The 14,597-nt window shown below is 35.0% G+C and overlaps 1 protein-coding gene across 1 annotated transcript; it reads right to left on the minus strand.

Annotated features, from left to right (window-relative positions):
* Positions 1–2,297: 2,297 nt before the first annotated feature.
* On the minus strand, positions 2,298–8,407 carry LOC136414880 (transketolase-like protein 2). Its single transcript, XM_066399141.1, has 7 exons — positions 8,064–8,407; positions 4,843–5,178; positions 4,468–4,783; positions 3,787–4,006; positions 3,504–3,736; positions 3,174–3,440; positions 2,298–3,119 (listed from the first exon to the last, which is right to left on the minus strand). Exons 1-7 carry the CDS (start codon positions 8,168–8,170, stop codon positions 2,715–2,717), a joined length of 1,884 nt encoding a protein of 627 aa, XP_066255238.1. The 5' UTR covers positions 8,171–8,407; the 3' UTR covers positions 2,298–2,714.
* Between the last annotated feature and the right edge of the window lie 6,190 nt (positions 8,408–14,597).

A 14,597-nucleotide genomic window follows, 5' to 3' on the forward strand; every position in this document is an offset into this window, starting at 1 on the left:
CTCGGGTATTCGTGCATGATGAGTGTATTACTCCTCGAGCAGGTACTGATGTTTGTTACTTATTAAATCAACTAGGCAAATTCCTATAGCTCAATTTATCGCTAAAATATTTCTTCAGTAACTCCAAAGTTTGTTTCTTACAGAAAACGTAATGTTTCAAGACAACGTTTTAACAATATGGATTATGCAGGAATTTGACTACTACTTAGACGTCTGATTTGTATTGTTATATCCATGTAGCAATCTTCGAAAAACGTTTTGGTGTTTTATTCAGTATTTTATATTAATATCTTACAGTTACCTAGCGGACAACAGATCTTTCCTATCGAGTGGTTAAGATATTGTGATAAGTCTGAGAAAGCACATAAACCTATCGCACTTGGGTTCCTACTCTACTATACCTATACTACTAATTATGCAAAAGGTGATATAATATTGATAATAATCAATATAGCAATTACAACTCTTTTCTGCTATGTAGGTACTTTAAAAAATATGTCAATTCTCGAATAATTCCCAAATTTCTCGAATGTTTGTTTGTTTGCCTACTGGTCAATTAGTGTCTTCAAATGCAGTGTGTTCGCACAGCTTTATGGCATCGAGCGATTCGTAATAATTCACTTTAAATATTAGCTGGATGGTAAAATTACATTAAATTGAAAGACATTTTTTGCTATTAAATGATTTCTCACCTCTCAAAATAATTAATAAATTTCTAAAGTATTTAAAAAAATAACGTTCGTTTTTTTGCGCTTTTGTAGATATCATAATCACAAAGGTTATAAGCAACAATATACAAATTCTTAATAAATTTGTTTATGAATAGAAACCCATGATTTTATTGTGTGTAAGCACTGGACCATAATATCCTGCATGTGCGAGCAGTATAATGTGACCTCTATTGCTAAGGTGACTCAAACTACTTTTGACTGCTTAGTTATTATCAGTTCAATTTATTTATTTATTTATTGCAATATTTATATTCAGCATAATATGTTAGAATAAATCCCGTTTTTAACCAAGGCATAGCATTCTATGCACAGTGTTTAGCGAAAATTGTATTCCTTATTTTTTAAATATGTAATATTACGTTTAAGCTATTGTTAAAGATAATTTAAATGCTCGTAAGTTCCCTGTGATCTGAATATTTTTATTTATTCGAAATAAAATTTTTCAATGTAACGAAAAGTTTTTTTTTTATGCAAATTGTTGAACATTCCTCCCAGTAAAAACATGTAAGAATTGGATTGATTGAGGGGAAAAATTGAGTCTAGTTTTTCTTATGAAGAATTCTAGATCAGTTTTAACTAAAAAAATTCATTTCACCCCTTAAAAAATTGCGAATTTACTTTTTTGCAAGTCATGTTAGCGTACGTTTGGATGAAAAGTATTTCACCGTTTTAAAATTATCAGCAAGAATAATCTTTGCTAAACTGTATGTTGATATAACAAGGCTTTACTTCAGTCATCATCAAAATTCTTGGTACCGAATTTCTCGCTTAAGCTGATAGAAATCGCATAAACCGAAATTAATACATCCGTTTGTGACACCTCATTCGCAATTCAAATTTTTTTTACCTTATTACTTCGTCAGGGTATTATTGAATGCCTCGGGAATACCCGTGCATGACTGGTATTAATCCATGTTTGCGAGTGAGCGCATGCTCTAGAAAAAAGTAAAACGTGTATAATTAAATGAATGTTGACCCACATATATCTATCTAAGAAAAATATATTTTTTCAATTTATCTATCTATTGCAGATGACTCTTTCAGGCACGTAGAAATGGAAAATTTTCAGGCTAAATGTAATTAGTATTTTCTGTCTTAATTGGTTTCGATATATCTATTTATCGGTTTTAAAATGGAAGTAAACAGAGATATGTAAGCCATGGACATTTAGCGGGCAAGCTAACTAAATTTGGAACTAATTGTTACAAAAATTGAAAATAAAGTAAGTTAAATTATTTATTTATTTTAAATTGAAATTAATTATGCGGCATGTTACTAAGGTAATTTTAAATATACAGGATGAGTCAGGTATAATCCGCCATACGTAAATCATGCTTTGGAAATTTGATTTTAAGTAAAAAAATTCTAATAAAAATATATCTGCAAATGTTTGCTAAGAACGCTACAACCCTTCAAAAATGGCCTCCGGAAATTAATTTTTGCTGCATGATAACACAATAAAACACACTTTTATATACATAAGACATAAGATTTATTAATGAAGATACAGGTTTCATGAGACAATACATCTGCGCGTAAATCCAAATTTACAAAACAGGACCGAAGCGACCAATTGGCCTTATGAAACGTGAATATTATAATATTTTTTCTATAGAGGTTGCAAAATAATAATTAACTCAAAAATAACCACAAGTTTGGAACATTTAGTAATTTTAAGATTATAAAAATTTAGATTGACAGCACTGTAAAAAATCGTTGACGTTTCCGAACGTCGTTTTCTTTAATTAACAATTTAAGTTGGATACAAGTGTGGCCAACATAAGAGAGAAAAATAAGCAGCGGTACGGCAATACAGTTCATAATCGAACTGCTGGCAGTGCGGTTATGTAACCATAACATTTCCGAATTACAAAAAATTATAAACACAACGAATAGTTTGAAAACTATGGAATGATACTGACATATTTAAAAATAACATTCATTACATCAGTTCAAAAAACCCAAAAAAGAGATATAATCGTTTTAAAGTTTCATTATCTCCTCGGCAGCTAATATAATATGTTTGGCTGAAATTTTATAGTGATCAAGGAGCACGTTTGGTTGGCCCGATCGTGGCAGTTCTCCTACAGCCAAATGTTTGACAATAATGTTTCTTTCTAAAGCTATAGCAGCAAAAACGGCATCACCTAGACCACCCTCGTAGTAATGATCTTCGGTAACAATTGCCCTTCCTCCTACTTCTTTGATGTTGTTAATGATTGTTTCTTTATCCAGAGGCTTCACTGTAAATGGATCAATAACTCTAGCGTGAATGCCCGCTTTTTCAAGCTGTTTAGCGGCAGCAATGGACTCTTGAAGGGTGACCCCACCCCCGATTAAAACAACTTGATCCTTTGGGGATGATAGAATTACATTGGCTTTGCCGACCTAGGAGATATTGACTGAGTATATCTATGATTTATAGATCAGCATATGACTTACAGCAAAAACAAACTCATTAGCGTAAATGACAGATGTTGTAGGTCTGTTAACTCTAGTGAATGTGATGCCCTTAGTGTTAGCAGCAAGTTCAATAGCTCTTTCAGTAGCAACCGCATCTGCAGGGTAGAAGATGGTACTTCCGTTAACAGCACGAAACATCGCTAAATCTTCCAGAGCCATTTGACTGGGCCCATCCTCGCCTATGCTTACACCGCAATGAGAACCAACAAAGTTTACATTCGTTTGAGAAATTGCTCCCATCCTTATCTACAAATTGTATTGGCCCAGGTCAAATTGAAAATTCAAACACCTGCAGGGTATTAATATCACCTGATCAAAAGCTCTTGTTAAGAAGCAAGCAAAAGTTGAAACAAACGGAACAGTTCGGTCTCTGCAGGCTGCGCCAATGGCAGTACCAACCAAACTTTGTTCAGCGATGAAGCATTCAACATACCTGGCCGCATCGAATTTCAACAGGCTTTCAGAAAATGTAGAGTTCTTCATATCACCATCTAGAGCAATTACTCTTGGGTTGCTTTGCGCTATCTTCACCAGAGCAGTACCTGAATCGAACAAAATTGAGTTGGAGAAGTTGTTTACAATTTTTCTTTACCATATGCAACTCTTGTAGCAACGTTATCTCCAATTTTGTAGTTGGGAGGGGAGATGAGTTTTATATTGGTAATGTCAACGGAAGCAACATCATCTTTGAGCGGTTTTTGAGGGTGGATTTGCAATGGTCCAGGATTTTTTATTAAAGTTTTTAAATACTCGACAACTCTGTCTGATTCCGCCCCCAAGGGTTTTCCGTGCCAGTTGTCCAGGTTTTCGATCTGGAAATGGAGTGAATATAGGGTTATTAAGCCAAATTTAGAATAAAGAGAGTTATTTCAAATAATTCGCATAATGGTTAGGAGCGTCGGAATGGTTGTGATTGTTTATAGATAACAAAAAATAAAAAATGTGCATATTCAGCGTTTGCATGAAAAATTTCAAAATCAGAAAATTGAAATACATTTTCCATTTGTTGGGCGAAAAATAAAGTGCTATATATTTGCTATGGAATTATTACGGTTTGGTCTTCGGACACTTCCGATTTTATCGTCCGGCTAACAAGCAGGGTGCTGAAAAATTAATAAGGGTAATAATAAAAGTAAAAAGTGTTAACTGTTGAAAAGTTCATATCTAAAATTATTTATACATTTACTCTATGCCTAATGGATTTTCTTAATGGACTTCATGCCGCCTAACCAATGCCTATGTTTGAGATGAATAGACCTTAAAATGGACTCACCTTAGGGAAGTTTTTCCCTTTAAGTGTTTTAGCAACAATGGCAGTGGGTTTGCCTTTGGTATTTGCGGCAATATGGAAAGCTTTAACCAACTCCTCAACGTCATGCCCATCGACAATAATGGCATGCACTCCAAAAGCCTCAAGTTTCCTCCTATAATTTTCAACATCATGCCCCATGGAAGTCTCCTGCGACTGCCCCAAACGATTCACATCAAAAATGACGCAAATATTGTCGAGCTTGTAAATGCTGGCAAAGTGGATTGATTCCCAGATTGAGCCTTCTGCGCTCTCCCCATCGCCAACTAAGCAATACACCCTAAATAAATAATTTTTTTTTAAATCGAAACCAGCATGTCTAGTAATTAAAAATATCACCTATAATTTGCTTTGTCATAGTTTTTGCCAACAAAGGCCATGCCTCCGGCAATAGCAAGCCCTTGGCCTAGAGATCCAGTCCCAACATCAACAAAACTCAATCTGGGGGTCGGATGGCCTTCAAGATCAGAATTAAATTTCCTCAAATTCTGTAAATCTGCTACTGGGAAGAGGCCTGCCTCGGCCCATGCTGCGTACAGAGCTGGAGCTGCATGGCCCTTAGAGAGAACGAATCGGTCGCTTGAGGGATCTCGTGGGGCTGAAACTTTGTAACGCATGGTGTGGAAAAATAATACTGAGAGAATTTCAGCAATTGATGAACATGACGTCGGATGTCTGGAAAAATATATCACTATTAGTACAGTCCATCGTAGTACTGAACGTTTTATATGAATTATTAAATGATTCTGTAGGAACAAGAAGGGTTTTAACACAGACATGCCATGGAAGGCTAAAATGCTCTAGAATTCAGTTTTTAATGCAGGTCGAAAATTAATAAGGTTTTGTTCTGCCATTTATTAACGAAATTCAATTCCTTCCACATGATGTTAAAGAAAATTCACGATGCGAGACAACACTGGAAACTACCCATCACTTTGCAAAATCCTCTTGTCGCTTCCTAATTGCGATATTTCGACGGTCTTTGTAGACTTTCTCGAATTCTCCATTCCTTCGGATAAATCAAATTTCTTTTGAGTTTATATGAATACTTATTAATTAACACCCTGCATAAAAATTTAATTACAAATTTCAATTCCCATCGCAAAGGTTCTTCGTCATACCTACTATCCTAGACCATCCTAGACCAGGTGATAACCAGCAATGTATAGTATAAATACATACTCTCATATGAGGGGCGTTGTAAATTTTACCTACCTCCTAGTTACAATAGCGTAACGATTTTATTATTCTGGGTATTGTATAGGCATATTTGAACAATTTAGGTTGTGGGGTTCCATTCTTCGGCTTTATGGAGGGGCACGAAATTGTACAAAACGGTTGATGTCATGGTGATAAGCAAAACTGGGAAAGTACTGTATACTTACCCTCCGGATCAAAGGATGTTTAAATATCAATCACACGAAGAGTTTGTTGTAAACTCACTTTATTAAAAATTAAATATCTAAGTAAATATCTATATTATATTAAATTATCTAATTTTAAAAAATTGGTATAGAACAAACAAATCACCTTGTAGATTTGCACAACTACCAATGTGAGCTTTAAAAAACGCTCATTATTCCAAATTTGAGTTAAATATCTCAAAAACTGAAGGAACTAAAAAGAACATTCGCCTAAAAATGAACACATTACAACACAGGTGGGCTGAATCAGTACAACTTGCTTGCTCCAGAAGAATCTTGACACTTCTCAAACAATCATCAGATAGTAGAACATTCGGTTACGACTATGGCTGGATTTCTGGTTATCTCCGCATAAAGCTGCGCAGTTCATTAAGGCTAAGTTCTGCGAAGGGAGTGCAGACCTCTCAAAGACCTTCCCTAAGATACTCACCATAGATCATGCCGGATGGATGAAAAGAAGGGGCAGAATCCGAAACCGAACATTAATGTATGGCGAAATTAAATCAGTATTTTACCGAGTATGTGGGGGATTTCCGGAAGTCGTTGCAGGTGCCCAGGGGTTAATTTGGCTTGGGATTTTGACTTATGCAGGCATTGAATAGGTACGTGAAATCATGGAAAACGGTATATCAAATAAAATTGGTAGTAAATATGGTGCTGAGTTGAACCATAAGAACGGAAAAATCATATTATTAGTGAACAACAGCCCACCTCAGTTGAATTTAACACAGTGACAGTCATAGCATAATAGGTAGATACATATATTATAAAATTAACTTTTCAATTAAGTATTTTAAATTGTATCTTCAATGGTTATTTAAGTAAATTAGTCAAGATTAATGACACACTGGAAACTTGCTAGGGGAGACTTCCCCGTGACGCCCCCTGCCTATGACGGCCTATTGTTTAGATTTTGTACATTATTATACTTTATGCAATCTTGCTCTCTTGATATTATCTAGAATAGATGTGTATTTCATAACATGCATGTGAAATATTAACATCCTCTCACTTTCCAGTTAGAAGACATGAGTGGGGAGTTATGGATAACCTTTAAGTAATTTAATTAATCTCTTAAGGGCCTTGTGTTTTTCTCTGTATAAGGAGGCAATGTTGCGTCTAAATTTGTTTTTTGAAATTTTTTCAAATAACCCTGATAGATTCCAATTATTTGTCCTGTTGAAAGATGAAAGACTCTTAGGTACAGAGGCTTATAATCGTTGACCTTTATGAACTACGAGAGAAAAAATACTGAAAAAGCCACTAAGAGCGCAAGACAAGGAAGTTGGACAATAAAGAAAATTACAAAACAAATAAAAAATAAATTGGTGTTCAACCGTTTTTCTGATCAAAAACAATAAATAGGCAAGTTTTTATTGACATTTTCTCTACTTTTTTTCATATGTTCCCATGATGGACTCCTGGTAATCTTTGAACAAATTCAAGTTTCCCCTACTTACACAATTTTTCTGTTTTTCTGGACTCTATAGTCTGAATGTTATCTACTAATACATAGATGCCCAGTTCTGTAATAATGGCGTGACAAAATTAGTGAGCATTATTTCGAATTACCATCACAATTCTTGTACGTATTAATGGTTTCAATCAATAGATTGAATTCATATAATAGGAATAACTTTTGAATGTCATAGTTCACCATCTTCAACAGCATGGCAGTTCATAACCTCAAACACGGCAATTATGCTTAAAGAGTAAGTATATATGCAATTAAGCCACATCTACATAATACACTAAAAAATAAATATGAATAAGAGTGAATAACCATTAATTTTAGCAAACCATCAAACATTCATATTCATTCATTCCCTTAGCAAAATACCATTTACCGTTCAAATGAATTCCTATACTTTCTAACCCAGCAAAATCGCTAATAAATAAAAAAGTGCCAAGTCACTCGTTCAGTATTGAGTATGCTGTAACAAATTAGGTAAAACGATAGCAACCTTTCTCATTCTAGATAATTTTCTAAAAGTTTATAATAAAATCCCTTAGCAGAGAGTAAAAAATTACGTAAAAATGATCGTATTTATGTGATGGCCTCCTGGATCACCCGATTTGACACCGGTGAAGCGACCACGTGCGTCTCCCTATCCACCACTATATAACAATACTCACCCGGACTTAGCGGCTTGTGTTGATGTGATAGAATGGATCCTTATTTTATTGGCAATATCCTTAAGTTCTTGGATCACTTTAGCCTCCAGTTTGTGGTAGTTGGGCATTTTGACTGGTTCTACAATGCAATATTACTCTCAAAATGTCGAAGTATTTATTATGTGACGCTCGGTAGTAAACTAAAGCAGGTGAGAGGTAGGTACTAGTAAAGATTAAAGAGCACGATCAACAAGTAGTTTCAGTTTTTCGATGACGCACGAAGCAACGCACGACTAGAGACTTCTACTTTAATTTTTAATTCCACCAATCCAGTAGTTGACTCGTTTGGTTGGTTAAAAGTTGGTTACTGATGGTTGAGCAGTTCAATCTCAGTAGCGTATCCATGGTATTTTACCTCTACCTGCTTATGCAGTACAATGCAATAGATGTTATGCAATACTTTTTTCGTGGACACGTGAAGGATTTTTGAGGGTATTTTTAATTAAAAAAGTTGCAAGTGGTGAAAGGTTGAAGTAATACATATCTAATCTAAATTGTGCTCTAAAAAGTCTAAAATTAGGAAAAATTTTGCTGACCTGCCATCCTAAAAATTCAAGAAAAACTGATTGTAGTGAATTTAACCTTGAGGTAGATTGTTGTTGAATTACATCCAGAATTTCTTAACATGTTTTAACGCCAATAATTATTTATGGAAACGTCTGATGCTGCTAGTATGCCCCTTCTTAAGGAATTGAAATTCACAAACATACACAACATGTGATAGAACATTGCGTTTTAGTACTGTCACATGCTCAAAAGCAAAAACATATGCAATATACAGAAAATGTGTCATAAGCTCAGGACATGGATTCATTGATTTCATACTTACCAGCAGATCTACAGTCACGAGTATTCTTAACTCATTCAAAGATGGCGCTTCATACACGTTTGTGATAATGAATGGTTACCCCTTCCTACTCCTGCTACAAGTTTAAATGCAATGTTGCCAATTTGCCGAATCGGGAAGCTGCATGAATTAAAATTAGAAATTTTATTGAAAATCATTTTAAATCAAAGTTGTATTGCATTCTGTGTGAGCTGTTCTTGTCTCTATAAGATAAAAGTAACGCGCCTATTACCTTTGATAGAATTCGTCTTACAACCAACTCTTAACGTAACGCCTACGCATCAATTAGAGTCAATCAATTTTCCCTACGGAGATTGAGCATTTAACTAAGTCGTTCAAATAGTTTGATTAGGGTAGAATCTTTATATTGCCAATTATTTAAATTATGAACAAACAGGAAATTTTCAGTGGTTCATCAGCTTAACATGTTTATTTTTTAATTAATTTTTTTCTTGTTTTATAAGAAAGGTATTGTGATTATGAATAGATTCGAAGGTTTATCCCTTAAATGCGCAATAAATCGAAAGATAATCGAACATTTTTTGTATTGCAAAAGTGACATTTTTGCTAAGCTCTGATGAACGCCAATAAGCAGGAAACCGGTAGCGCCTTTGCCTGGAACGCTTAGAAATGTCAAGTTTATTTGATTTCAATACGTTTCTCTTTGTTTTTAACCGATTATTAATAATACTTTTATATCTCCTCTATGTTTATTTTTCTTTCAATCCAGTCGATTCCATAAGACCCTTAATTATGTACCAATGTCAATAAAGGAAATTCTCTGACGATGTTTTAAATGTGTTAATTAAAGAGTAATTCTGTTTACTGCGTTTAACTCAAAGAAATTCAAGTGTCGAAAGAGCCCTCAGGTACATCCGGTTAATGGCAAATTGCTAATATCGAAGCAAACTGTTTTGAGCAAAAGTGAAAAACAAGACAACAAGGCCCTTAGGATTTGTTTCTGTTTCGCGAATAGTATTTTTGTTAATTAGCTTTATGGAATTCCAAAAGAGGGAAGAGGGTGAATTCCAATTAGGAATATACCTAAGTGGAAGGGAAGGAATAGAGTTTCACCTGACAAGAGATTTAATTATTGTTATGTTTTCTACCTCTACATTTAAACGGCTGAGGAAAAAATTAATTGGAAAGCGGTTAGATAAATTTGCCGCCCAAGACGATTAAAACAATGGAAAAGGAAATAGCTTTTCGCACTTTAAACACGAAACGACGCAGATGTTTAAATATAAAGGGTGATCATTAAAAACAACTGCAAGTAGGCGTTGAAATAACAGACGCGTGTCTTCGATTAATTCATCTGTTACTAGTTTGTCAGTAAGAAGTTTGATACCGAATAGCAAATGGCTTAATCAACGTCCTACGTTTACGGTTCACCGCCTTCAGCGACGTTTTTTTAACGATCACCCGTTATATACGTCAAGACCGACTTGTTAATCATTTTTCACGGGAAAGGAAGGCATACTGCGAAGACAAGTAGTTTCCTGAATTAAAGAAAAAAAAACCATATCTTCCATTAATTTTTCCTTTATTTTCCAGCCCTTTAAAGTGAACACTATTATTAAATTATGTTATCATTTTAACGATTTCGTAACAGAATTTTATTAAGTTGCACTGCCTTTGTCAGCACGGCATAGCCTGCATGACAAAGTAAATAAAATGCATCATGAGATTTCCATGACTAATACCATTAATACTAAATGAAGTGTCCAAAACAGCCGGATTAAAGAATGACGTGTATGCTTGGTACTGTAATGCATGCAATATTATTCCATATTCCGTATCCATTACCATGTCTTGCATGACCCTCATATAAATAGACGACCTGATTGTGTGGGTGGAGATGGGCTTCATTCAGGACATGTTGTACGGCAGTGAATTAAGCGATATTAATAGTACAAGCAGGAAAACGCTGGTGCCCTTGGAGTTGCTGGAACAACAACAATTTCTACTGTTGAAATAACGAGACCATCGACCCATAGAAGCGAGAGTCATCCGAAACTCTTGGTGCAGCCGTGACGACGACTTCGTAAAAATCTTATTCTCCCAGTGGTAAGGATCACTCAGCGTTTTCTCAAGCGACTTGGAAAGGTTCATCCTCAAAAAGATACTGAAGGGCAGTTTTTGCTTGCCTTTGAACGTTCCTCAAGCCAGAAATGACACATAATGTTTTTAGTAACGTTAGCCCCATTTCATAATTTATTAATTACTATTAATTACTAATTAACGTCCGATTATCACTCAGCTGCCCTTTTACCTCTCTCAGCTGCATGTGTTTCGAAGCTGTGGAATGGAGGACATTCAATCTTCCATCCATCGTAATCAATCACGTTGATTGCGATATCATCTTTCGGTTTAGAGAATGAATAAATGACAGTATCACTAAATGTGGCCGATATGTGGTCTAAAACCCTCATATTTGCTTTTGGAAAAGTCGATATTTTCCATAATGCATTGTTAAAATAGGATCGCTTGGAGCCAGTATGGAAATGGAAAGAATGAATGAAAGTGAAAATAATAACCGAATTTAAAAGTAAATATCTAAACATTCGGTAGACGCTTGGTGCTCTGAAAGTGTTTAAAAAATGACCACTAATGATATGGAAACGTAGTGAAAGTATTTATGGCCGAAATTTTCGGATTAACATAAAGACAGCAAATAATGCTACAAAGAGGTTCGTAGGAGATAATGCCTCAAAGAGTAAGACGAAGAGGATGCTCCAATGAGTCAATTCTAGCTGTAAAAGATCTTCAATAAATTTTACCAAAAATCTAAACGTTTTATGCTTTCAAATACCGACATGCCTCATTTTATACATTTTCGCACATTTTTACCGAGAACCTAATACTCCAGCAACAAAATTATCAGATAACGCGAAATCCAGAATACGAACAGCAAATAATTTCATTTCCTCTTCTCTTTACCTTTTTTTTTGAAAAGCGTCTCACACACAACTAAGGGTTGTTGGAGCAATGATTCACTATTCACGGTTAAAATGAACTTAGAATAACAGTTAACCCTTTGCTAAGAGCTAAGACGAAAATCCATCTCCGATGTTTCAATCAATATTCGGCCAATATCTAAACACGAAATTGGACGCAATCCGAAACACGCACATAATCTGAATTGAACGCAATCTGAAACACGCACATAATCCGAATTGGACGAAATCCGGAATTCGCACATAATCCGAATTGGACGTAATCCGAAATACGGAACAAATTAAGAATTTTCGCAGCTCGTTGAGAACTTATAAATATTTAATGATTTTCAACGAGGAGCTACAGCGTTGAAGTGCTGTCAAACCATGAAATTTAGACGCAAACTGAAACACGCTAAACTAAACCGTTTCGCACTTTCAAAGCCGAATGAACGATTTTCAGTTTCGAACCATCTGTTGCCGCATTTATATATTTTAATAAAGTTTTAGTGAGAATCTCAACATTTCGTGCTTTCCTATGTAGACAGAATTAAACTTTTAACAGTTCGATACCGCATTTGTACATGTTCACACATGTATCTTAAAAATCTGATGACAATAAAGCACCAGATTAACATGCAACCCGAAACACGGCCGTAAAATAATTTTACCCACAAACAACGAACTCATCTAACTTTTCCGTAGCTCGATGAGGAATTTATAAATATTCATAAATTTCCAATATGATCTAAGCCACCATGCTGCCAAACCACCCGGTTTGGACTCAAACTGAAATACGGTCAGCTAAACCATTTTACCATTTTACACCTTTAGATGACGAACGATTTTCAGTTTTGAATAGTTTGCTGCTTCATTTGTACATTTTCTCGAAGTTTTGCCGATAATCTGAACAACTCCTTCAATGCCGCAAGAATACAATTATTTGTCGTCGCACTTTTTGGTCACTAACTTGGCATTTTTACTAACTTTTCAGGAGAGTAGTAGGTAATTTGCTTAAGATGAACATTACTGGGTCTATAACTAATCCTGTCAGAAGTTCTGGATAACTATCTATTAATACACTTAAGTCACTGTGGGGCTAAGTAATTTTCAGCTGCTGTCTTAATCAATACTTCTCCAATGACGCGGTAATGGCGGATTCTCAATTAAAATTGTTGAGAATGACGGATCTTAAGTTGAAATTGTCAAGATTAGCGAATTCTCACATAAAATTATTGACGATATACAATAAGCTACAAAAAATATTAAAGTTGTTCAGAATTTAAAGGCGTAAAACAACGGCAATAGCGGCACGGTTTAAGTTTGTCCAACCATTTGTGTCCAAGCTTCATGCATGGTCCACACATAATATGTTTTCTGGCACTGGATTACGTCAAGTGGGATCAGACACTTAAATCTGGAAAGTTGATTTTCTCCGGACGTGGTGTAAAAACGGAGTGTGTGGTGTTATTGTTCACTCAATAAAAAGTTGAGAATACGGGAAGATACAGGTTGCAGGTCTATACTGGAAAAATTTCACTTCCATGATTTTGAAATTTTCAAAACACTTTGGCAAAATTGATACATTTTTTTAAGATACACTAATCCGGCAATAAATCAAACGCTAGAAAGTTATATGTCTAGAGTATTTGAAAGGCCAAACAAATTTTGCTTTCCATATTTCGGATTTCGTGTTTTGCTTTGGCAGCGATTAAACCGTTCAGATTCTCGGTAAAAATGTGTGAAACTGTACTCACAAATGCCGCCACAAACTGCGAAAAAGCGAAATGTGTTCGACATTTGAAGGTGTAAAGCGATATTGCTGAACGTGTTTTTAGTTTTTACTAGATTCTCGGATTTTTTTTAACTTGATGCCGCAATAAACGCAAAAAGTTAAACTCGTTAGGATTTGACGGAGAAACTATATTGAGAATTGCTGGCCATATTTTGATACCAATGCGAATGTACCCTTAAAAGGGCTTGCATATACTATGCAATTTTTTTTAATGTCCTAAAAATAAAATGTCGCCAAACATATTCTGTTCTCAATTAACCAAAATTTTAACTTAGAAAATAATGTAATAGTAAAAATGAACAGTTTTGCATGGCAATAATGAAAAAAAATTATTTTAATAACAGTGCACGTCACTGATTTTAGAAGACAGATTTTCAAAACGTTTTTTTGGTCATAAACATCTGACAAATACGAGTGGAAAATTTGCCCCTGCGACAATTTTGATGATCAATTTGTGATGGAACGATACCTAGAAACTTGAGCAAAGATTTCAAGAACGAAAAGAAAGAAATAATATAATTTCTTGATTAGAGCGTGAAAAGCGCAGTTTACACACTCATAAGAGTGTGTAAGTCACGCGCATGCGTACATGATTTGTTTTTGCTAGTAGTTTGCAATTTTCAGGTTATGTTATTAGTTTTTTGATATTTTTGGTATTTTTGACAACAAAAACCAATTTATAGAATTGAAAAAAAAAGTAGCTGAACCGCTCGACTTTTTTATTCTCCAGCACCTGCCTATACCATTGTTTCTGGAGCACCCTGTCCAATTACTACAACCTCTATCTCCTTATAGAACGGGCCCAAATATCTGGCTGCGCCGGTGGAGGTGTAAATACATCTGTTCGCCTGAACTGGATTCATAAACGTAAATATCCGATTTACTGCCGGATGAAAAGTGAGGATTGCTGATTAATA

This window comes from Euwallacea similis, chromosome 18 (genome assembly GCF_039881205.1).
Source record: "Euwallacea similis isolate ESF13 chromosome 18, ESF131.1, whole genome shotgun sequence".
NCBI lineage: Eukaryota > Metazoa > Arthropoda > Insecta > Coleoptera > Curculionidae > Euwallacea > Euwallacea similis.

Coding starts and splice junctions, on each gene's coding strand:
- LOC136414880 (XM_066399141.1), bottom strand. CDS start 8,170: ATGCCCAACTACCACAAACTGGAGGCTAAAGTGATCCAAGAACTTAAG. Junction 4,784..4,842: donor TATGACAAAGCAAATTATAG/GTGATATTTTTA, acceptor TTATTTATTTAG/GGTGTATTGCTTAGTTGGCG. Junction 3,737..3,786: donor TGCTACAAGAGTTGCATATG/GTAAAGAAAAAT, acceptor TGTTCGATTCAG/GTACTGCTCTGGTGAAGATA.